General features: G+C 40.1%; 1 protein-coding gene across 1 annotated transcript in view; it reads right to left on the bottom strand.

The window, feature by feature from the left end:
* Window positions 1-24,509, bottom strand: part of Nprl3 (GATOR complex protein Nprl3) — a 425,627-nt gene extending 401,118 nt beyond the window's left edge. Inside the window, exon 1 of the mRNA XM_090377042.1 lies at window positions 24,160-24,509. Within this exon, the coding sequence (XP_090233168.1) occupies window positions 24,160-24,277 (118 nt within the window). The 5' untranslated portion in view covers window positions 24,278-24,509. The remainder of the gene's footprint in view (window positions 1-24,159) is intronic.
* Between the last annotated feature and the right edge of the window lie 2,200 nt (window positions 24,510-26,709).

The following is a 26,709-nucleotide window of genomic DNA, read 5'->3' as shown; positions in this document are numbered from 1 at the left end:
TGGGCATCAGGCAACACAGCGGCAATCTCTAAGGCAGAATGCACTGGTCCCAAAGGAACTAGTTATTGTTGGTGACTCTATTGTCAGGGAGACGGGGAATATATTGTGTAAAAAGGATAGATGGAACAGGACCAGGGTATGTCTGCCAGGGACAAAGGTTGATGACGTTGTAAATATATCATCTTTTAAGGGCACAAAAGGTGATATTGTTGTACAAGTTGGCAACAATGACATTAAGAGTAAGAAATCTGCAGATTTACTTAACAAGTACAGGTCAATGTTGCAAAAAAGTCTTGAGTCAGAGTTAAATTTGAAAGTGTCTGCAATTCTGACCAGACACGAAAGGAGGGAATATATGATGAGAGACTTGTCAATCAATTCGGCCCTGGAGAAAATGTGCAAGGCTCAAGGGCTAGAATTTTTTTCGGCGTGGTCTGTTCTTGTTAACAGGAGGGACTGCTTCTACAGGGATGGGATACACGGTTTTCCGACCCACCTAACACGAGTCAGTGTTAGGTGGGTCGGAAAACTGCTAGCTTGGGGAGATTCACACACTAAGAGGTTAAAAGTAGCCGCAGACAGAGGTGAAGGTGATACTTGCACGACTTCTGTTAGAATAAGTAGCAAACTGGAGGAGGGATGCTGAGGGTTTCAGGGACTGACGGCAGTCATTGTGAAACAGGTGGATATATGAGATGTGTTAGAGTAACTAATAATAAGGATAGGTACATGTATACTTGCATGTATACCAATGCTAGAAGTATAGTAAATAAATTTGATGAATTTGAAGTGTTGGTCAAGACATCAAAGGTGGATACTGTTGGGATAGCAGAGACGTGGTGTCACACAGATATAAGGAATGCAGAACTGGAATTTGGGGAGTACAATGTGTACAGGGAGGATAGACAGGATAGGAAGGGAGGAGGTGTTATGCCGTTAATTAAAAAAAACATAAAATCAAAAGAAGTGCATCCAGTTGATATAGATGAACAGTGTACTGTTGAGTCAGTTTGGTGTGACATAAGCACTGTAAAAGCAAAAATAAGAGTATGAGTGTGTTATAGGCCTAATGACTCGAATGAGTACAATGAACAATTGTACAGAGAAATAGAGTGGGCTAGTAAATCAGAATGTCTTATAATGGGGGATTTTAACTTCCCAGATATTGACTGGAACTCGTGGGTTGGTCACTCCCACACTAGTAAGACTTTTGTGGATTTATTGGATGACTGTTTACTGCAGCAGCATGTTTGAGAGGCAACCAGAGAGGATAATACTCTTGATCCGGTTATCAGCAGTGATCATTCGTGTATTAAGAAATTGAAGGTAAAGGAACCACTATGTGGCAAAGATCACAGTGTACTGATGTGGGATTTACTTAAAGATATAATTAAGATCAGGGGTAAAGGAAAGGGTTTTTGCTTCAGTAAAGGTGAGTACAATTGTCTCAGACAGTTTTTAAATTCTGTACAGTGGGATCAACTGACGATGTTACCAACAGTAAATTATAAGTGGGAAGCATTCAAGGAATTAATCGTGGAAGCTACTAAAAGTTTCATACCTATTAAGAAATATTATTCAAGGTTTAGGCCTAAATGGTTATCAAATGAACTAATGAGACTCGTGACAGAGAAGAAAAATGCATGGGATGCATATAAATTATCAAGTGACTCAGAAGCCTATGGCAGATATAAACTAGTCTGTAATCAAGTCACAAAGGAGGTTAGTTAAAGAGGTGAAACCAGATTATGAGAAATCTTTGGTAAGGGATGCAAAGAAAAACAGCAAAGACTTCTTTACTTATATAAACTCTAAAAGGAAGGGGGTGTATCTGATTGGTCCACTTGATATCGATGGTTCCACTGTTGATAATCCTGCTCAGATAGCAAACAAACTGAATGAGTATTTTGCATCTACATTCACACATGAGGAGTTATTAAGGTTTGAAAATGGCAGAAGGTTGTTAAATTGTAGCAGGGTGCTTAATGATTTTGTAATAACTGAGAGCAAAGTGGAGGAGAAATTGTTGAAGTTAAACATAAGAAAGGCACCTGGGGTGGATGGGATCTATCCAGTTATATTAAAGGAGGCGGCAAAGCAACTAAGCAAACCTTTAGCCATAATTATGAGAGCATCCTTGGACTCAGGGGAGGTCCCCACGGACTGGAGATGTGCAAATGTATCCCCAATTCAAAGGGGGATCGAAGGGTGACACAAGTAATTACAGACCAGTTAGTTTAACTTCTGTTCCAGGTAAAATAAAGGAAAAACTGGTTACAGATGCATTGCAGTATCATCTAGACAAGTTAGTTAGTTATTTGGTTTTTAGGAGCATTAGCAACTAAGGCCATATTGTTCCGGGATATGCGGTGGTCATTCCCTGACCTTTGCGCATCCTCCGTATTCATCTAGACAAGACTGCAGCAATAATTCAGACGCAGCATGGGTTTGTTAAGGGAAAGTCTTGTCTGACAAATTTAATAGGATATTATGATATGGTTACAAAGGAACTGGATGCAAAAAATAATTTTGATATCATATATTTGGATTTCAGGAAAGCTTTTGACACTGTTGTGCATGGAAGACTATTGTACAAATTGGAGCAGAATCGTATTAAGGGAAATTGCTACTATGGATAAAAGGATGGTTGAGTGGGAGAAGACAGAGGTTGGTAATTAATGGGTGCTGCTCTAATGTTATTAGTGGGTCCTCTGTGGTTTTGTATATTTATCAATGATATTGATACGAAGTTGGCAGATGATACAAAGGTTGGCAGGGTTGTTAATGACAGTAATGGCAGTGTGCTACTTCAACAGGATCTAGATAATTTGGGCAGATGGGCTAAGAAGTGGCAACTGAAGTTTAACCTTGACAAATGCAAAGTACTGCATATGGGTAGAAGTAACCCCAGTGAAAAACGTACCAACTGTGTGGTACTACACTTAATGAAGTAGAAAATGAAAAAGACCTGGGAGTAATTGTGCAGTCAGATATGAAGTTTTCTGAGCAATGCAGACTGGCTGCCAAGGCAGGTCATGAGGTGTTGTCCATGATATACAGGAATTTTGTTAGCAGGGAAAAGGTGATTGTCCCTCTGTATAAAGCAATGGTCAGGCCACACCTTGAGTACTGCATGCAGGTCTGGAGGCCCCACTTTAGGAAGGATGTAGATTTGCTTGAGCATGTACAGAGAAGGGCAACAAGATTGGTGAGGTGAATGAAAGGATCCTCTTACCAAGAGAGGTAAGTGCCGTGCTTGCAACCCAAGAGATTAGTACCGTGCTTGCAACCCAAGCACGGTACTAAGTACTATAGGTTCTAATACCTCTCGTGTTTGGGGTTCACAAAAAAAAAAAAAAAGAGGCTTACGTTCTGCAAATTGCAGTGGCTGGGGACTAGGCACCTGTGTGGTGATCTGATTGAGGTGTATAAGGTCTTGAATGGGTTGAGCACGCTGAATTCTGATGGGATCCTTCCACTTGTTCAGATTATGAACCTAAGGGGGCATATATTCAAATTAAGAAAAGACAGAGGTAGAATAGATGTGCGGAAATTTGCCTTTAGCCAGCGGGTGGTTAATTGCTGGAACAAACTTCCATCTATAGTTGTGGAAGTTGACAGGTTAAATAAATTTAAGGAGGAACTGGACAGGCATTTGGAGGGAATGGTGTGATTTTTTTTTTTTTTTTTTAGCTGATGCTGCATAAGCTCATTCACTTGCTTTCTTGCATCACATGCACCACTACTACTACTACTACTACATAGTACATTAGTCCACTAGATATGAATTGAATAACTACTGGTGATCCTGAACAGTCTGCTGAGAAATTAAATAAGTTCGATCAACATTCAAATGGAAATTAATTTTGGGAATGGAAATATACAAGCAATATCAAGTTATAACTGTGAGCTAAATGATTTTGTGTGAAACAAGAAGAAAGTGGAAGTGAAATTGTTCAGGATAAAAGTAAGTAAGATACCTGGGCTGATGAGATCCATGAAATTATGTTAAAAGCAGCAACAAAAGAGGTAAAAGAAACCTTTGGATATAATTCAAGCTTAAAGAACTTCAAGGGTGTGTCAGGGGTAGTAATATACATGACAATAGAACACTTAGTCTTAACAGCATTTACAGTAATGTCAGGATTGTGGTTCAACAAAATGAGTGAATTCGAACACCTAGTAGGACAACTAACATAACAGTACTTATGGAAACGTGGTGCCACACAGAAATAGGAAATGATGAGTGTCACTATAATATGTACAATATATTCAGGAAGGAGAGGGAAAATAGAAAGGGTGCTGGGGTCATAAGCAAACAAAAAAGCTTATACACCAATGAGCCAAAACATTATGACAAGCCAGTCGTTATGCAAATTGAAGCAACTGCAGGTGAACTACAGCACGTGTGCAGGTCAAGACACAGTATAAAAAACACCTGATACTGAGCTCCATTAATCAGTGTTACTCTCGTTCATCAGATGGGAAAGGCAGTGGACTTAAGCGAGTTTGACAGAGGCCAAATTGTAATGGCCAGACGACTGGGTCTGAACATATCCGAAATGGCATGGCTGGTGAGGTGCACATGATCAGTTGTGGTTAGTACCCACTGAAAGTGTTGGACAACCACGGCTCATCAATGCTTGAGGTGAGCGAAGGCCCTCCTGGATGGTATGTAGCAACAAAAGGTGGTGCAACTTGCCAGTAATTGGAATGCTTGTGACGGGAGTAATGTGTCACAACACACAGTACATTGAACCCTGCTGAAAATGGGGCTGCACAGCATGCCCATTGTAGGTGCTGTCGCCGGTGAACTGTAGTTCACCAGTGACAGCACCTACAATGGGCAGGCTGGCATTGAAACTGGAACTTGAGTGATTGGAAGAAGGTCATCTGGTCTGATTATTCACATTTCCTGTTGTATCATTTGAATGAGGCCCTGGGCTGCAGCCCATAAAGACCATGCCTAAATCCACCCCTGCATGCGCTTAGTTTTCAGAAATGCTTTTGATACTGTTGAACAAAAGACTGTTGTATAAAGAGTGGCATGCATCAGGGAGACGTTACTGGTATGTATAAAGATGGTTGAGTGGGAGAAGACAGAGTAGTTATCAATGGGCACTGCTCTACTTGGACTAATGTTAATGGTGGAGTTCCCCGTGGTTCAGTGCTCAGCATGCTGTTTTCTATATTTATTAATGATGCTGAAAAAGGCAAACAGGCTTAAAGTGTAAGTTTGTAGATGATGCAAAGATTTACGGGATGATTAATGACAGTAATCAGGGTATGCTACTGCTACATGATCTAGAAAAACTAGAGCTGAGAAATGGCAATTGAAGTTTAATATTGACAAATGCAAGGTATTGTGCATGGAGAGCAGTAATCCCAGATTAACGTAAAGGTGTGTGATACCACACTCAGGGTAGTGGAAAATGAAAAACACCTGGTGGTAATTGTGCAGTCAGACAAGTTCTCTGAGCAGTGCTGATAGACTGCTAGAACTGCTTGTGGGATTTTGTCAACAATGCATGTGAATTCTGGTAACAGGGTTAAGGAAGCAATTATCTCTTTTTATAAAGCATTGGTTAGGATATGTCTTCAGTACTGCACTTTAGGAAGGGCATGGATCTATTGGAATAGGTGCTAATAAGGGCAACGAGATTGTTGAGTGGAACTAAAGGGGTGGCTTCAGTTCTGCAAATTGTAGCATCTGGAGGCTAGGACATGCTGGCCCACAAGAGCTGATGATTTGTTGAAAAATTATAGTCCCATGCTGAAAAAATGCTGCAAATGAGGTCAGAAATTATGCCTAGCATGATAGGAGGGCCTATATGCTGAAAGCCTTGTGTATTAACTTATGACTTGAGGGACACGGCAAATGCTTTCGAGGAGAAATTTTTATCAGTGTGGTCTGCACTTGTAGGTAGAAGAAATCTATTTTGTAGAGACAGAACTCATTTGAAAGAGTGTTTTCTGCCAGTATCACTGAGGATACCTTAAGGATTCACAGAAACTGCTATTTGGGTGGTGGTGGTGGACAGCAGTATTAAACAAACATTTACATGATGATAGAGATCAAAGTAACACTTGCACTCATCTCAGCAGTTCTTGTTTATTGTCACAGCTGATATTGGGATGTTGTTCTGAGGTTAAGCAAGTATAACAAATGCTTTTCCAGAGTTACACATAATGGCACAGAATTTGTGCAGTGTGGGTTAGTGGAATGCAAAGGTATAATGAGAGTGGGTGTGCTCTACAGATACTTTATAAAAAGAGATGGAATGGACAAGCAAGTATGAATGTCTTATAATTGGTGATTTAAACTTGCTCCTAATTGAATGGAGCAAGTGGGAGGGAAACTAAGCATGGAGAAAAAAAATTTTAATCAACTGGATGATTGCTATTTGTATCAGCACATTAGGGAAAGTACTAGGGGAAAGAACATTCTATTCTTGATCATCACCCACAAACCAGATGCCATAAGGCTGACAGTACAAGAATCATTAGCAGGGAATGATCATGAAGTTCTTAAGTTGGATGATGAGCAGTGATATTAATTGCTAAAGGCAAAGAGCGGGTTTTAATTTCAGGAAAGGAAATTATGACAGCCTAAGGCACTGCCCATGGCCTCTATCACAACTGGAGACATAGCACAAAAAGTACAAATACATTAGAATTATGGTATACCTTTAAAGCCACAGTCAAAGAAGACTTGAAGGCATATGTACCATTAAGAAATTAAAACACAAGGCAAATGCCAAGATGGATGAATAGTAAGCTGGCCAGTTTAGTAGAGCAAAAAAAAAAAGATGGTGCAGAACAGTTACAGACAGAAGAAAGGCACCAAAGCCTACAATAGCTGCAAGATCGCTGATCTCTATAAGATCACAAATACCATAAAGAGTTATGTTGGAAAAGGTAGATGGGAAATCACCAGCTAAGAGAGCAAAGAAAGGACAAGCAGTTTTCCATGTATGCATATGAAAAACATGCATGCATATGAAAAACATGCATGCATATGAGAAGAACAAATCAAACTGAATCCTTAAGTGATGGGCATCATGGAAGTCTTAACTAACATAGCTGATATTACAGACGAATTGAACAAGTACTTTGCATCAATATTTACAGAATAAAGACCTATTATAGTGAGGGGAACTGTACAAGTTAAGCTCCAGGAAGCATGTAATTACTTATACTGAAATTTCAGAAAATTATTCATTAGAAAAACTTGAGTTTAAAGGCAAATAAGGCTCCTGGAGTTGATGGCATATAGCCAGTTATTTTGTGGGAGGCGGAACAAGAGTGCATTGAACCATTAGGGTTAATTATGAGAACACTCTGAACTGAGGAGAAATTCCCTTGGATTGGAAAAGTGCAGTTCAAAGAGCAAAAAACTACTGAGCAGTAAGTCTGACTTCGGTGGTAGGGAAAATCATGGAAACAATAATTATAATTGTAGTACAAGATCACTTAAATAGATAGAGAATTCTGAAATAAACACAGCATGATTTTATAAGGGAAAAAATTGTGATTAACAAACCTGGTGAGCTATTTTGATAGAGTCACTCACGAACTGGCTGCAGAAAATAATTCTGACATTTACTTGGATTTCACTAAAACATTTTATGGAGTACCACAAGTGAGATTACAGTAATACCCCGACTGACGCGAACTCGGAGTTAGGCGGTTCTTGATTTTTTCGATTGGTGTATATCTAATTAGCTTACCAGTGATTTGGAAGTCAAATCATAAAGCTTGGGTGACAGCTTCCGTTTCTGAGGACTGGTTTGGTCACCACTTCATACTCGAAGTCGAACATTACGAAAACGGGTGCGCGTGATTGTTCGGGTCGGGTTATTTACATGCTCCACTTACTTCAATTGTTTTAGTTTCTTAAACTAGTGTAACCATCTTAATTTTCATCTAATGTCTTAGATCTATATTCATAGCTCGCGAAGAGTGAAAATCAAAGTGCTTTTGCTACTATTCGTCCAGTAATTTCGGATTTCCTGGCAGAATTGCTAAAGTTGAATCGGACCATATTGTTCGCCATTGTGAGTACAGTGTGTTTTCATTTACCCGTTCGAGCCCACATACTGTGAAAAGTAAGCAGTCAGCTCCTCACCACCCTACTTAATCCTAGCCTGAAGGAACATTCCTGGGTCAGTAAGTACTCTGCTTTTACTTTGTCAGCAACCTTGCCATATCTTTCCCTGTAGTGTTTAGCGAATTTTGGGTACAATGCCGTCGAAAAATATGCAACCCTGCTCGAGCTGCGAAAAACTTTCCGACTGCCTAATAAAATGTTCTTCATTATCATGCCAGCTTCTTTTTTGCAATTTTTGTAGTGGCATTAAAGATCTAAAATGGACAGCACAACTTAGGAAAATCAAAATGGAGATGTGTACTCTGCCGCAAGCAAAATAGGGATTCGTCAGATACAACTGACATATTGGCTGCTCCCTTAGTGCATCTGCCTCCCTCCCCCACAGTCGCTCCCTCTAGAATGCTGAATGTTGTTAATGACGTCACCACACATATCAATTCCACTCTCAGTGAACCAGCTACGAATAGCAAGTTTTTGCCTGGGGTTACTGGTAATTATTCTCAAACGGAATCACAGGCTCAAGTCAGCTGCGCTTTTTGCGGGTGTAACACATAGAAACTTGAAACTATTGAAGGCATTCTAAGAAAACTGTACTCAGAAAATAGCTCGCTAAGAGAACGTCTGAGCCAGCTTGAAGATTATCAACGAAAGTCCTTGAGCGTACTACACGGTCTCTTGCCCATGAACACTAGACTCCCTTGTCCTGGCCCACTGGAACGCCCATCTCCCACACCTGAGTCATCGCTACTACCCGAAACGGATACAGTTACACTTTCTAAAGACAGCGCCTATAGCGCCATGCTAATATCAACGAAACGGAACTCTGACATTGCAGGCATGACTGGAGCACAGCAAAGCCAGATGCCCAGACCTCAACCGACGCAAGCATCCCCACGCCAACGGTATTCCAGAAACAGCAAAACCACCTTGATTGGCACAAGAGTAGTTAACATTAGAATCAGAATACGAGATCGCCAAGCCACCAGCAATACTCATGCAAATATCTTCATTAGCAGGCTGGATCCGTTGACAAAAGTTGAAGAAATTCAGGCACTATTGATGGAACTAGGCATACCCGGTAAGCCTTTCAAAATCAATACCAAGCATCCGTCTTATGCTTCCTTTAGGATTCAGATTGATGGGCCTAATTACCAACAATACCTCAATGCAGAATACTGGCCCAGAGGTCTGTTGGTAATGCCATACTATGGGACACCAAAGAACAAGAACTTATCAAGCCCGAACCCCATTCCACAACAATCTATAACTACACCAGCACAGCTACCTGGCCTCTCTAGAGGAGTCTCCCAAATTATATCCGAGAGCGGGTTTGGTTTGTTTGGTTTTTAATGGCGCATTGGCAGCTAAGGCCATAATGCGCCAAGACAATCCGAGAGCGGGTGCAACTTATGAATGTCTAACGTGGAGATGACGAGTGAACATCGGACCGATCGCATTCCAGTTAGAATATCCAGAATGAGAGCACATCGAATGCGACATCGATCCCGGGATGAGATTTCAGATCATTATGTGAAAAGCAAATACTGTTCCAAGAGTAATCTCATCATAGTACAACCTTCTGTCGAAGTAAAAATTCGATGTTTCCTACAAAACATCAGGAGTGTCAAAAACAAGCTAGATGGTCTACTTGATTTGCTTTCCTGCTCAGAGTACGACTTCGTCATTCTGATTGAAACCTGGCTCAGAGATGAAATGGAAACTGCTGCCTTCACCTCAAATCTTGGCTATCACACGCTGGCTGCTAATAGAATTGGGAGACGAGGTGGTGGTGTAGCAATCTATCAAAGGAGTTCACTACCGCTGATTAAGGCATCCACTTATCCAGGAGGTGACATAGAAGCTGTTCTTGGAATCTACCAAATTGCTGGTTTGTCGATCTCTGTGTGTGCCGTTTATTTACCTCCACCAGTTTCTGAGGATTCTGTCCTTAATCTGACAGCATGGCTGTCATCCACAATCAATCATCGGCAAAAGCTCATCATCCTCGGAGACTTTAACCTTCCACTGCCAGCCACAAAGAAGCTCCTAGATACTCTGTCATTGAACATGTCGGAAATGGGCATTGGGCTTATTCATGTTCCTCCCTCACACGGCGATGCCACCCTGCAGCGCATCTTCTCAAACTGTTTAGTAGAGGAAACCCTGACCATAACTGAGAACTTCCTCCCATCCGATCATGTTCCGATTGCTGCGATGATATCTCTGCAGGCACCTAAGGATGAACGTACACAAGTACAAACTACGAACACTGTCAGGAGAGTATACAATCCAAAATACATCAACATTGGAAAAGTTACTATCCTCTTCCAACTTTACCCATGGAACATACTGGCTGAGCTTAACATAAATGAGGCTGCCTACTGGCTTTCGAGATGGATGGAATTCATTGCAAGGTCTGCAATGTCCCAAACTTGCATCCTTAGTCCCCACTCAAAGCCATGGTGGAATGACCTCCTGACCAAGGCCTTTAGGGAAAACCAGGCAGCCCATGCCTCTTACAAGAAGTCGCCTTCACAAGAGTCATACGCCAGATTTTCCAAAGCAAGGATGGATTTTCAGAAGAGGAAACAATTTTCTATTGACAATTTCATGAACCGCCGTCTATCCAGGGGAAAACGTGTGTGGTCCACAAGTCATGCTTGCACCCCTCTGTCTTTAGATGTCCAGGAATGGTGTGAGCATGTGCTGTGTTTTAAGCGAGATCACCGTGTGTCTGAAGCATATCCTTGGAACGAAGCGTTTAACATGTCTTCACCTACTAGTAATACAGAAATTTCCGAAGAACAACTAATAAAAATAATAAATTCGCTACCTGACAAGTCCACCATAGGAATTGACGCAATACCTCTGTTTAGTCTAAAAATTGCTTCTCATTTCATCAGCAAAGAGCTCACTCAACTCTACAACAAAGTACTCAAATTTGCACAGGTGCCTTCAAGCTGGTTATCATACAGAGTCGTGGCAGTTCCGAAAAAGCCTCATGCGAAAAGACCGGCTGACTTCAGGCCAATATCAATTGCCTCTCCCTTCCTGAAATGCCTCGAGAAGTGCATCTATAATGATGTAGCACTCGCAATCTTTGCGCATAGGCCAGAACACACCCATTATGCCATGCCTAATAGATCTACGGTAACCTGCCTACAGTCATTATCACAGAAAATACTTCAGGCCTGGAATGACAACGAAGATCTTCACACCATTTTTCTCGACATGAAATCTGCTTTTGACTCAGTCCAAATAACACCCCTTCTTGCCTTACTTGAGAGATTCTACGGGATATCCGGAAATATGCTCGAGATCCTCAATAATTTGCTATCTAGGAGAATGCTTCACTTCAAAGGCGATGGCGTTAAAGTCACTAAAAGCGTCGAAGTAGGGATCCCACAAGGTGGTTGTCTCTCGGCCTTGTTATTTGCAGCAATATTCGTTCCACTAATGGATCAAATTCCAGTGTTCCTATCGTATGCTGATGATATTGTTTGCTACTTGCCATGCAAACGCTATGTTGGTCCTTCCCAAGAAAGACAAACTGCCTCTGAATCTGTAAACAGCTACCTAAATGCATTCTATAAGTATGCTAAATTTTTTGGCCTGTCAGTCAATCCAGAGAAGTCAAACTATCTCATCTTTACGCCAAGTCGGATGACTTCTACTGATACTGCATCTTCTCTACTTCCGGTATTGGCAGGAAATGTCCTGACTCCCACAGATAGTGTCAATTTCCTAGGAGTAATCCTTGATGCCAATCTCACCTATAAAAAACAAATCCAAGCTCAGTATTCCAAAGCCCTGAGAGCGTTCTGGGGAATTAAAATTGATCTGTGCAAAATGCACAATAAGAAAATAATCAAGAAGTACCTCACAACTTACTTCTGTAGTGTACTCTCCTATGCCATGGAAATTTGTTCGGCGGCAACACCCACCAGCCTCAGGAAACTATGGGGCCTCGAATTCTGGGTGCTGAAGTGGGCCAACTTGTGGTCGCACCAGATCTACACAACATCTAAATCTACTCTCTGCTGCAACCTGCAATATACGCCCATAGTCCACAGAGCCCATGTGCTAAAAATAAAGTCATTCCTTCATCTGTGCTCAGCTAAGCAGGATCACATCAACATCTGGAACACGGCTGGTTGGCATTTGCCAGGCAGACATCTCCGTAGTACTCCCTCCTTATGCTCAAGGCTCCAGCGGTTACAGAATTTCAAAAGACACTTCCCTAATGTGACTCTGGACACTCTCAACTCGCTCAACATCGACATTGACCTGTGGAATATAGACAAGGCATATCAAGATGGCATCTTGTCCCATCTTGCGGTTTGTAAAGGACATTTATGTAAGTGCCGATCTTAGTTAGCCGATTTCATTTCATGTTCTGCTCAATTTGTAGTCCTTTTGCGCTGTAATTACTACTTCATTCATTTTTACATTTTGACTATTATCTTTGCTTTGATCTATTAATTATTATTTAGTTATTATTATTATTATTATTTATTTTTTTTTTATAAATCAAAATCACTTTTATAAACAACTAAATGTAAGATTCCTCTGGCTTTCTGTGTAAGGAATCACTAGTGTATAAAATTTATGTTAATAAAGAATCTTATTATTATTATTATTATTATTGCAAGTCTAAATAGATTTCATTTAAAGTGATGCTTCTTATTGACAATGTACCCGGTCACCCTCCTACCACCCTAATTAATTTCGACCCACGTGTGAAAGTTGTGTTTTTGCCTCCAAACACAACCAGCTTGCTTCAACTAATGGACCAGGGAGTCATCAAAACATTCAAGGCTTACTACATGAGGCATTCGTTTGCATGTCTGAATGAAACTATGAGACAAAATAGTGAGATATCTGTTAAAGACTTTTGGAAACAATTCAATGTTTTAGATGCCGTAAGAATCATTGAAGAATCTTGGGAGGAAATTCACAAAAAAACATTGAATGGTGTCTGGAAGTAACTTTGTCCATTTTTTTTTTCAAAACCAAGACGAAAACAATGCCAGAAACTGATCATGTCACTCATGTGATAGAAGAAGTTGTTAATCTTGCCAGGCAATTAGATTTGGAAGTCAATGGTGATGATGTCAACGAGCTGTTGGATTCACATAGTCAGGAGCTGACAGTGAATGAGCTCATAGAGATGCGTGAGCAAAACATCACTGAAGTATCTGACACTTCAGACCCAGTTCCACCAGAAAAGCACATGACAATTGCAAGCTTGACAGAAGGTCTCAGCTCAATTGAAAAGGGCTTAAAAATTTTAGAAAACAGAATCCAACAAAGAACACGTTATAGCTACAAAGAATAAAAAAATTATTAGCTTGCTACGAAGAAATTCTGCGTGAAAAAAAAAAAAAAAAGGCGCTGTGTCGTCAGACGAATTTGTTAGATTTTATGAAGCATCGACATCGAAATAACTTTTTTACGTAACTCATATATTTTTTAATACATATTTTGTATTAATATGTATAAAGAACTGCAATTTTATTAAATATTTTTCTTCTAAACTAGTGTTTTTGTTAGTCCTTGGTCCCAATTAAACAAAATATATATGTATTTATATGCAAAGTTGTACCCCAACTTACGCGAATTCGACTTAAGCGATTTTCGTCAGACCCATCTATCGTGTAACTTCGGGGTATTACTGTACTCTATAAGCTGAAATGTGTTGGAACTACAGGAAAAGTCTTTGAATGGGTAGCAGAGTGGCTACAAAGTAGGAGGCAGAAAGTTGTGATTAATGATTATTCTTCACATTAGGCCAACATAAGAAGTGGGTTCTCAAGAAGTGGTACAAAGACCACTATTGTTTTTGATTTTCTTAAATGTTGACAAAAGAATACGGGATATGAATCAAAATTTTCATATGATATCAAGATCCAAGCGGCATTTCTTCCAAACAATTCAGAGTTCAGGGAATGGTCAGGAAAGTGGCATCTAAGTTTTAATACAGCAAATTGGAAGGGCTTGGGGAATAGCAACAATCCCAAAATAGATAGTTTTTAATTCAACACCACTTGGTGGAATTGCATTAAAAACAGTAAGGAAGAAAGGAATTTGTGACTTAACATAAGAGACGAAGTTCTCTGAGCAGTGTAGACAGGTATCAGGAAGGCGGTCCTGTTGATTGATTTATCATACATTTGCTTGGAAATCATCATCATCATCAACAGCCACTTTCAATCCACTGCAGGATGAAGGCCTCTCCAGCAACTTTCCAGTTCCTTCTGTTTTGTGCAATGGCCATCCATTTACTACCCACAAACTCTTGAATTTCATCTGTCCATAACCATTGTTGTCTTCCAGGTTTTCTTTTGGAGCCTCTTGGGTACCATTCTGTTATTTTCTTAGTCCATCTGTCATATCTCTTCAAGCTATGTGTCCCGCCCAAGTCCATTTCAGTTCTTTAGTTTTGATAAGAATGTCCTTTACTTGAGTTTGCTGCCTAATCCATGTGTTCTCTTCTTATCCAACAGTCTGATTTCTCTATTATATTATCATATATTTTCTTAAAATATCATAATGTATGGGATGGCTATCCTGTCCTAAAGCCAGCTTGCTCTTTCAGTTAATTCTCATCAAGCATTCTTTCTAATCTGTTAGCAATGACCCCTATGAACAACTTGCAGATGCGGGACAACAAGCTAATTGGTCTATAATTTCCAATTCTGATTTATCTCCTTTCTTATGCAGCAAAAATATTAATCCACTTCGTAGGCATCTTGCCTATCCTAATGTATATTATGAAGAGCCTGTCTCTTCCTCCTAATTTTAACTCTACAGTAACTTCATCTTCACTTGGGACTTTTTGATTCTTCATTTTCTTCAATGCATGTTCTACCTCATCAAGAAGGATATCAGGTATGTCATATGTGTTGCTAATTTGTGATCCATCTTTCCCACTGCTTGCATCATTGCCTTATTCCTTATACAATATTTTATAGTAGTTCTCTGCTATTTTAATTATGCCTTCTCTGCTATTTATAAGTACACCATCACTATTCTTCAGATTCAGTATCATTTGTCTTTCTATATATTACTGCTAATGACTGACGATTTAAGTCCATTGTTTTCCCTTTTTTTTTTTTTTTTAAGGCCATATTGCTCTGGGAATATGCGGTGGTCATTCCCTGACCTTTCTGCATCCTCCATATTTAGTGGTGACGGGCTCGAACCCAAGTCTAATCAAGAAGCATTAGCATTTGATGCAAGAAAGCAAGCTTATGCAGCATCAGCCAAAAAAAAAAAAAAAAAAAACCACTTCCACTTCACCCCTCTGTTCGTTCAAAATACCTGTCCAGCTGAGCCTTAAACTTATTTAGGCTATCAACTTCCACGACAAGGGATGGAAGTCTGTTCCACCAACCAACCACCCGCTGGCTAAAGGCAAATTTCCGCACGTCTATCCTACATCTGTCTTTCCTCAATTTGAATTTATGCCCTCTCAGGTGATTATTCTGAGCGAGAGGAAGAATCCCATCAGTATTGAGCATACTCAAACCATTCAAGGCTTTATACACATCTATCAGATCACCTCGCTGGTGCCTAGTCTCCAGACACTGTAATTTGCAAAACGTAAGCCTTTCTTCGTAAGAGCACCCCTTTGTTCCATTCACTAATCTTGTTGCCCTTCTCTGTACTCGTTCCAGCAGCTCTACATCCTTCTTGAAATGAGGCTTCCAGACCTGTATACAGTACTCTAGGTGTGGCCTGACCATTGCCTTATACAAGGGAATAATCACCTCCTTATCCCTGCTGGAAAAATTCCTATATATCATTGACAATACACAATGAGCTACTCTTGCAGCCTGTCTGCACTGCTCAGAGAACTTCATATCTGCCTGCACAACCACCCCTAGGTCCCTTTCATTCTTTACCACAGTCAGTGTAGTACCACAGAGTTGATACGTTGCTCTGGGGTTGCTGTTTCCCATATGTAGTACTTTACATTTGTCAATGTTAAACTTCATTTGCCACCTCTCAGCCCATCTGCTCAACCTTTCCAGTTCCTGTTGCAGCAGCATAGTGTCAGTGATGTCCTTGACAACCCTGCCTACCTTTGTATCATCTGCAAACTTCGACATTAAGCTAGATATACCATCATCAATATCATTTATGAATACAGAAAACAATAATGGACCCAACACTGAGCCCTGAGGGACTCCACTAATAACATTAGTCCACGATGAGCAGTGTCCATTGATTACCTCTCTCTGTCTTCTCCCCCTCAGCCAGCCCTTTATCCACAGCAGCAATTTGCCTCCAATGTCACACTGCTCCAATTTGTGCAGCAGTCTTCCATGTGCAACAGTATCAAAAGCCTTTCTAAGATACAAGTATATAATATCAAAGTTATTCCCTGCATCCAGTTCCTTTGTGACTGCATCATAGTATCCAATCAAATTGGTCAGGCAAGACTTCCCCTTAACAAGATCATGCTGGGTCCGAGCTATAACTGAAGTCTTGTCTAAATGATCCTGCAGTGCTTCTTTAACTAGTGTCTCTATTAATTTTCCTGGAACAGAAGTTAAACTCACAGGTCTATAATTACTTGTGTCAGCCTTTGATCCTCCTTTGTGAATTGGGGTCACATTTGCACATCTCCAGGCTGTGGGTACCTCCCCTGAGTCCAAGGAAGCTCTCATAATTATGGCTAAGGGTTTGCTTACTTCCTTTGCTGCCACCTTTAATATAACTGGATAGATCCCATCCACCCCGGGTGCCTTTCTTGTGTTTATCTTCAACAATTTCTCCTCCACTTTACTCTCAGTTATTACAAGATTCTCTAGCTTACTGCTAGAGTTCAATACACCTCTGGCTTTCCCCTTGCTAAATAACTCCTCATGTGTGAATGTCGATGCAAAATATTCATTTAGTTTGTTAGCTACCTGAGCAGGATCATCAACAGTTGACCAATCGATATCAAGTGGACCAATCTGATTCATCCCTTTCCTTCTAGAGTTTACATAAGTAAAGAACTCTTTGCTGTTTTTCTTTGCATCCCTTGCCAAAGATTTCTCGTAATCTGCCTTCGCCTGCCTAACCTCCTTTGTAACTTGGTTACAGATCAACTTGTATCTATCATAGGCTTCTGTGTCATGTGTTAATTTGTATGTATCCCATGCATGTTTCTTCTCTGCCATATGCCTTATCAGTTCATCTGACATCCATTTAGGCCTAAACTTTAAACAATATTTCTTAGTTGGTATGTAAAGCCTAGTAGCTTCCAAGATAAGTTCTTTGAATGCTTCCCATTTTGCATTTGCTGTTGGTAACATCATCAGTTGGTCCCACTGTATAGAATTTAAATACTGTCTCAGTCCATCGTAGTCGCGTTTACGAAAGCAATAACCCTTCCCTTTACCCCTAATGGTAGTTACCTCTTTGAGTAAATCAAACTTCAGCACACTGTGATCACTGCCACCTAGTGGTTCATTTATCTGCAGATTCTTAATGCATAAAGAATCACTGCTGATAATCAAATCAAGAGTATTCCTCTCTCTAGTTGCCTCCCGAACATGCTGATGTAGAAAACAATCATCCAATAAATCCACAAAAGCCTTGCTAGTGTGTGAGTAACCAGCCGCCAAATTCCAGTCAATATCTGGGAAATTAAAATCTCCCATTATAAGACACTCTGATTTACTGGCCCACTCTATTTCCCTGTACAGTTTCTTATTATACTCATCAGAGTCATTAGGCCTATAGCACACTCCTACTCTCAATTTTGATCTTCCAATGCTTATGTCACACCAAACTGACTCGACACTGCACTGTCCAGCGATGTCCACTGGCTTCACTTCCTTGGATTTTATGTATTTCTTAACTAATAGCATAACCCCTCCTCCCTTTCTATCCAGTCTATCCTTTCTGTAGACGTTGTACTCCCCAAATTGCAGTTCTGCATCCCTTATATCTGTGTGACACCACGTCTCTGATATCCCAACAATATCTGCCTTCGATGTTTTGAGCAATACCTCAAATCCATCAAATTTATTTACTAAACTCCTAGCATTGGTGTACACGCAAGTATACCTGCACCTATTTCTATTCTTAGCTACCCTAACACAACCCATGTGTTTACTTGTACCGCAATGACTCCCGGCAGTCTCTGAAATATCCTGCATCTTGTTTTTCAGGCTTCTGCTCATTCCAATAGAAGCAGTGCAAGAATCTCTTTCACCTCTGCCAGTGGCTACTGTCAATCTATTGGTCTTTGTCTCCCCCCAAGCTAACAGTTTTCCGACCCACCTGACACTGCCTCGATAGCATCAGCAAATATTCTTGCACCCTTTCTATTTAAGTGTATCCCATCCCTGTAGAAGCAATCTCTCCTGTTAACAAGTACAGTCCAGGCTGAAAAAAATTCTACCCCTTGAGCCTTGCACAATCTTTCCAGGGCCGAATTGATCGACAAGGCTCTCATCATGTACTCCCTCCTATCGTGTCTGGGCAGAATTGAAGACACTTTCAAATTCAACCCTATTTCACGGCTTTTTTTCAATAGTGACCTGTACTTGTTAAGCAATTCTGCCGGTCTCCTACTCTTGATATCATTAGTGCCAACGTGTACAACTATAACATTAGCATTAGCAACTAAGGCCATATTGCTCCGGGAATATGCGGTGGTCATTCCCTGACCTTTCTGCATCCTCCATATTTAGTGGTGATGGGCTCGAACCCAAGTCTAATCAAGAAGCGTGTGCTGCACACTGTTGCTCCTTCCCACCTGGCTACGGAGGCACCTGTTTTCCCTTAATGCTTGTTCTACTTTTCTTGTGTTAAATCTTATGTCCTCTTTGAGTCTCTTGCTAATGGCTTTCATTAACTCAGTATGCACAATTTTGTCCTTTGTCCTTGTCAGTGTTTATCTTCTTCATTTGTTGTCTTTGATCCATCATGACAAATGTTTCATGACTAATTTTTTCTTCTTTGGATTTCTTTTTATCTATAGATTTCTTGGACTTTATCACTTTCAAAAAGTTGTTCCTTGTCGATATTTCGGTCCTGAAAGGTCTGCAGAAGCTCAAACTTGTTCCTAAGTTCCAGTACATACTACTTTTTCTCCACTTCTGTTATCTCGAAAACCTTTGTATTATTTACTCGAGTCAGTTTTTTCCTTCCTTTTCTTATATCTATATCAAGTATGCATCTTACCATTCTGTGATTACTTCCAACATTTACCTTGTTCAGGATGGTAACATCGTTCACAATATATTCTTCTGATAGTGAGGATGAAGTCAATTTCATTAGCTGTTAATCAATTTGGGCTCTTCCATGTCCATTTTCTGTTCAACCTTTTCTTGAAAAAAGTTGTTTATTACTGACATTCTTGAGATTCTGCAAATTCCACAAGTCTTTCAGCCTCTTTTCACTAATTCCAAAATTTCCTATAGTTTCCATTTCTATGTTGTTTTGTCTCTTTCCAACCTTAGCATTGAAGTCCCCCATAATGACGGCATATTATTATTATTAATATCCATATGATGCAAGGAAAGCCTGAGGCTTATGCTGCACCAGGAAAAAAAAAACAGGAAGTTCCCGAGTAACCCTGAGAGAGAGAGAGAGAGAGAGAGAGAGAGAGAGAGAGAGAGAGAGAGAGAGAGAGTCAAAAGTAGAAGGGAATCACCAAGAAAGAGAAGAATGATGATATCCAGTTCAGGACCCTGGGTGTGCCAAGCCCATACTCACCAGATGTGAGCCCCTAGGGTTGCATATATCATTATAACCTTTAGTTTGTACCTCTTAGAAATCCTGAATAGTACTGAATAGCCTTGACAATGTACTTTTGAATTCCAAAATGTTGTTTTAATATTTTTAAATATTTAATTGTTGTAAAATTGTACCAATATTTCAGGGGCAAAATTTTGAAACCCCCCCTTCAATACTGAGAAGTTACTTACATCTGTAAGAGAAACTGAAGGCTCTTGGCTTAGTTGAAGATGTTTATGTTTTAATGACAAGCCTGTATGTCCCCCAGCAGGCAAGAATTGGAGAAGATAATCAGAATAATAAAATAAGAATAAATCTGTCGAAATTATTTTTAAGTAGGAAGATCTCTCAATGTTTTTCAAAATTTGTGGTTATTAAGAAAAAATAAATAAATTCAGAAGTATAGAATCCCAGAATAATATACTGTTTTGGACCAAACTTAGGATAGTTGACATAAAAAATGATCCAAAGGTAAAAAAATTTTACAGTTCAACATCAAGGTCTCTGACTGATCGATTGATTTTGATTTTTACGGCCCTTTTAGGCCATAATGTGCCAAGTCTGTCAAGATCTTCAAAAAGTGCAAACAAGCTCATGGGACTGTGTCAACAAACTTTACCTGCAGAGACAAAGATGCAACTATCCCATCATATAAAGCAATGGCTGGGCCATATCTGAACTATTATATACAGGTTTGGTAATCATTTTAGGAATTCGTTAAGTGGTCAAGAGGAGAGTGCACTAACTTATGTTTTGGCTGTGGTACGAGCCAACAAAAATTAAAAAACACAGTCAGTGCCTGTATTCTGATCAAAATGATTAGTTCTCAACTCTTTTGATCTACTTGGTCAAGCCAGAGTATAAATATAATATCTGCAGGAAAGAGTATAGAGAAGAACATAAAAAAAATATATATATATATATTTGGCACAAAAGGATATTCCTATCGAGAATAATTTAAATTATGCATATGCACAGCTTCCATAAATTGCAACATCATTAAAGCAAGGCAGGAAATTAACTGAAGGGTTTAAGGGTTAAAAGGGTTAAGTCAACTAAATGCTTACAATAAAGTAAATCTCTCTGACACATGGGGTCAAAAATTTAAACTGAAAAAAAAAAAAATGGGGTTATTCTTCAGTTATGGATACACCTCCCTGCTGAGGAAATGGCTTCTTCTGCTTGAATCCATCCCGAATTACTGGTGTACACTAACCTAACCTTTTTTCACTAGCCAAAAATTAAAGTCTATTAAAAAACTGATTAATCTTTACAAGCTGGTACCCTTCCGTTGATTGTTGAGAGTAGCAGTGATTGACATGCCTAGCCCGCTGTGGTTAGTCTTAGGGTGTTCATCCCCAACCCTTGGCACTGTTTTAAAATCAGAAAACAAGTTCCCAATTTTAAAAGTGGTAAGAGGGGAGATAAACACCTTAAGACCTTAACCATAGTGGGCTGTGCATATGCAGTGACGTCACACCACGTTGAAACTCAATCAGAAGGGTACCAGCTTGCAAAGATTAACCAAAAAACCACACTTCTTTTGCTAACAAACCAATACGGCTTCACTGTTGACATCATGGAGAGTATTGTAACAGCAGCTACCAACGCAACCAGTAAATATTTCCTTGTCATATCCATAAATTTTGCTGAGACATTTGATTCCCTGTGGTGGCCAAGCATCCTCAGTTGACTTTGCTCAGCAAATCTTTATAATTGCATTTCACACAATTATACCTTGCAAACAGAAACAGCACCGTTAAAGCTCTCTACTCTCACGTGGACAGATGTCTTCAGGGGATGCCTCTAGGGCTCGGCCCTAGGACCGATGCTCTGGAATATCATCCTTAATGAATTCCTACACATGGAGCTGCTAGGGGTAAAATCACACGCCTATGCAGATGATTTGATCCTCTTCCTGGAAGCAGGCACAAGAGCACAACTTGAGACCGCGGCCAACAGAGCCCTAACAACACTATAGGAATGGTCCACCCATAACCATCTCTCTATTTCACCTACGAAAACCAGCTCAATCCTCCTTATAGGGAACCTTAACTTGACATGCCCAACATAGATCAAAATTCTGGGGATCACAGTAAAACTGACAACCCAAATCAAGTATTTAGGAATCATACTGGACAGAAACCTCTCCTTCAACGCACATCTCAAATTTATGGAGAAGATAAAGAAACTACATGGCATTGGTGGCCAGAATCTCAAGGCACGACTGGAGCTTAAACACCATACCCTCTCCTTATTTTACAAGGCCATCTTCGTGGCTGTGATCTCACCTATGCCTCAGAGATCTGGATGCATAAAGCAACAAGTTGTGAATAAAAGGAAGCTGGACACCATACAATGAGCTATCCTCCTCACAATTAACCTAGCCTCCTGCTCAGGGAGCACATATACTACAAGTCCTTGACAGAGTGCTCCCATTGGACCTTGAGGTAGTCCGATATGGAATCCTCTACAACTTCTCCAAAAGGAGAGTCAACACCATCCAGGGGTTTACTACAGACCCAACAAATAGCATAAAATCTGAAAAGCAACATCTCCTTTCCCATTTGCTGCAGGCTTGGCAAGACAGATGGCTGAACTGCACGAAGGGTGATATAACAGAAATTTATTCCAAATATTAACAAAGTTTACCTGAAAACGCCACTATGGTTCTCCCCAGCCTACACGTCACCTTTCTCCTAACGGGCCATGGCCCCATAAAAGGGAAACTTACTGATCTTGACAACTTGGATGTATATGTGGAATACCAGAGACATGGGAACATCCCATGTATGACTGCATCATATATGAAGATCTTCGATGCAGGCTCATAACAAAAATTCTATACCTCCTGAAGAATCAAGGGCAATGTCTTCTCAACTCACAGGAGTACACTGCTTTACCTGTTTTGCCCAACAGCTCTTTAACCAACAAAGATACCCTAGACCAGTGATTCCCAACCTTTTTGACCCACGGAGCCCTTTTTAGAATCAATTTCTATGGAGGAGCCCCTGTACCGGAGCCACTATGCCGGTGCTCCGCTCTGCCTCGTCGTTTGTCCATCTCTTACTACAATAATTTTGAAGCTAATGGCAGCAAAATGACTGAACATTGTCTGCTAGAGAATGTGCAAAATTCAACTTGGCAAATTTTTATTCAGAATGTGATTTCTAATTTATTTAGTTTTCTAAAAATCTAGTTTTCTAATTCTTTAATTTCATTCAATTTTTAGCTATTTTATTTTTCTGGAGTGGCTGTAGAGCACAGGTTGGAAACCACTGCCCTGAGATCACACCTGTTACCTAATCTGACTGTGGATATTACTCCTCCAAGTATGATTAATGATGCAAGAACTACAGGAACCCTTGCCACCAAACATGACCACTGTATCAACCACACTCAAGAGTGGTCAGGTCCTGCCATTGGACCTGACCCCGCCCCTGATGGACTGGATTTGACATTCTACCGGAATTTACTTTGGGGTGTCTGAAGATACCCCACGGCGATTGGTGATCAAAACTCTGCTCCCTTGCACAGTTACTTTCAATACCTCTATCCCGTTCCCCATTTCTTCCCCTGATGGAGTTCTCTATCATAATTTTTATTATTATTTTTTTTATTCTCTTTTATTTTATTTATTTATGTCTCCGTCCAGGAAACTCAGATGACCCTGGCAGAGACAAGCCAGAGGATAATGGGCTGCCTGGCTACCCACTAGCGGTGTGTGCGGGCAACGCGGGGTTCTACCAAGCAATAACAGAACCCAAGATAATACTACACAATCAACACATTTTCCGGAATTTACAGTAGTTCTGCATTTCTTCACAGGGTACATACAGCGCAGACCGTGGGGAATCACGGGTGGTGCCTAACCCCTAACACTATATGCACACTTCTTTTGCTTGAATCCGTCCCGAATTTGGTCATTCCCGCAACGCGGTTACACGGTGTACCCATAATCTGGAGTCAAACAAATAAAAAAAAGACTTTGAAAGAATTAGCAAATTATTTATTTTTTTCTTTTTCCCGGTTAATACTGTAAAGCATTCCCTTGAAACAAAACACACAAACAGACCACACTTTTGCACAAAAATATCTAACCTCACGATTGTAGACTTATGAAGATTCTTAATTGCAAATTTCATAAAATTCGGTGTATACTATTAATATTCTCATATATATGTATAACATGACAAAGATGTAAAGGTTGACATTTGGAATGCACCATTTTTCAGGATGCACATAGAGCTCATGTTTAGCAATCCATCTTTCTACTATTTCGTTATGAACTAACACAAAACACTTACTCCTGATTAAGAACTGTTTGCAATCGTCAACCCAGTATGGAAACCGAAATAACAAACGATCTCCTTTAGTACCAGATTTCACGAGAAATATAGAAAGCGGACTTGCATCATCAACCATTTTATCGAGCGTTATTACAGTTCACTATGAAATCAATACTGAAATGGATGCACCTATCCGACACCACAGAACACTACTGTACTGTATATAACACAGAGTAGTAACATAACTTACTTCTCTGTGGTATATAGTTTACTACTCTCTGTATCGCAGAGAAGTAAGATACAGAGTGAATACTTGCTCAATGCTCCCAGCGCCGTCACTTTCAGGGCATGAAACTAACACGGCGATCTGTGGCCATCAAAACTCCCTGAGTAATAGCGCGCATGCCCAACGCTAATAAAGTTGTTGCTTGTGTCTCGAGTTCTAGTGTTCGTTGAACGTAGAAATTTTGTTTTACGTAGTCTTTTTTTTTTTTTCCTATTATTAAAATTATCTGCTATCATGCACAGAAATAAGTGTTTCGTGTGCAATAAATGTGGACTGCGATTGTACTAATTTCCGAAAGAACATTTCAGATAATTTATCGGAATCCATAGAATCAGGAAATGTTTTATGAAATGTAAAAAAAAAAAAAAAAACTGAATAGCTAATTAATAACACGTGGTTGCTACTTTCTTTTGAGTGTTCGTTGAACGCAGCAATTTTGTTTTACATAGCTTTTTTTTTTTTTACTATTATAATTATTTGTGTTTTTTTTTTTTTTTCAACTATTATAATTATCTGCTGACATGCACAGAAATAAGCGTTTCGTATGCGATAAATCTGGAGTTCGATTGTACCGATTTCTGAAAGAACATTTAAGATAATTTTTCAGAATTGTTAGAACCAGGAAATGTTTAAAAATATATATATACTGAATAGCTAATTAATAACTAATTTATACGAATAGTGTATTGATATTAATCAAAGTAATAGTTTATGAAATAATTAAATTATTCCATAAAAAAACTTCATGAAATATTAACCCCATGGGCTCACATCTGATGAGTATGGGCTTGGCACATCCAGGGTCCTGAGCTGGATATCGTCATCATTCTTCTCTTTCTTGGTGATTCCCTTCTACTTTTCTTTCTCTCTCTCTCTCTCTCTCTCTCTCTCTCTCTCTCTCTCAGGGTAACTCCGGATTTTTTTTTTTCCGCTGGTGCAGCATAAGCCTCAGGCTTCCTTGCACCATATAGCTAATAATAATGTCATAGCACCTGTACTATTTCTGAAATCAGGTCAAGTCAACCAGAGTCTGACTGACAAAGTGAAAGAGTTATAATTGCCCAGGTACTGTTGCTAGCTGTTTGCTTGCTATTTGGTTTTTAGGAGCATTAGCAACTAAGGCTATATTGCTCCGGGAATATGCAGTGGTCATTCCCTTGACCTTTCCGCATCCTCCGTATTTGGTGGTGATGGGCTGGAACCCCGGTCTAATCAAGAAGCGTGTGCTACGCACTGCTGCTCCTTCCCACCTGGCTACGGAAGCGCCCTCCCAGGTACTGTGAGGATATGGATATTTATGATGAAAATGTATTGGCATATGTCTCAGGTTAATAGGGAAGGTGTATTTTGGGGATGCTTATGCTGCGGGGGAGGTACACCGCAACCGCCGAACCACTGCAGCTCGCCCGAACCACCGCAGCACAGCAGAGCCGTCGCAGCCCAACACGGTCGCTCGCCCAAACCTCCGCAGCACAGCACAGAACCATCGCCCGCCCGAACCACCGCCGCAGCACAGCAACGTTGCCCGCCCAAACCACTGCCACCCGGCCCGGCGTCGGCGACGTGGTTCCTTGTGTGTGGGATGAAATTTTTTTTTCTGTAAGATAAATTCCTTGTTTTCAACTGTTGCTGAGACCTGAAAATAAAATCCGTATTCTTCCAGTTTTTTCCCTTCCAAAGTTCCATCTGGTCTTGAAAAACTAAAAATTAAAGCTCTGTATATGCTGATGTGTAAAACCTGTTCCATGTAAAATTGTAGCAGTTGTAAAAGGTTATTACCTGTTCTTGAAAAAGCTGAAAATTAATGTCTGCGTCTACATGCACTTGAAGTCTTGTCTGAAAGCAATGATTGTGATTTTTGTGACCTCCGTATATGTTGTTTGTGTGTAAAATTTAAGATTTTAACACTAAGTTGTTAAAAGGTTATTTTTCTGCTTCCTTGAAGTATTGTCTTGTTTTTCTGCACTGATTGTATTTTTTTTTTTTTTTTTTTTTTGTAACCGCTGTACAAGGGGTCTCAAAAATATTGGTACAAAAGTTTAGGGGAGGTAGGTAACAATTAAAGGAATGTGAATCGCATAGGAACTCATAACTATAAACGTCACGGTAAGTCGGTACACGGTGCTGTTCATCAGTTCGCGAGACGGAAAATTTCTGGTTTACTCATTCAAGCAGTAGTCGCCGCACAAAGAGCATGCATCTATATACGAACTGTGAGCTGGAAGACATGCAACTAGTGTATGGATCAGCAGAGGGCAATGGACGAGCCGCTCAATGAATTT

This window comes from Mastigoproctus giganteus, chromosome 7 (genome assembly GCF_048544385.1).
Source record: "Mastigoproctus giganteus isolate SK-2022 chromosome 7, ASM4854438v1, whole genome shotgun sequence".
NCBI classification, from domain to species: domain Eukaryota; kingdom Metazoa; phylum Arthropoda; class Arachnida; order Uropygi; family Thelyphonidae; genus Mastigoproctus; species Mastigoproctus giganteus.
Note: the sequence above shows the minus strand (reverse complement) of the source record. Positions and strands in the feature narration are given on the sequence as shown.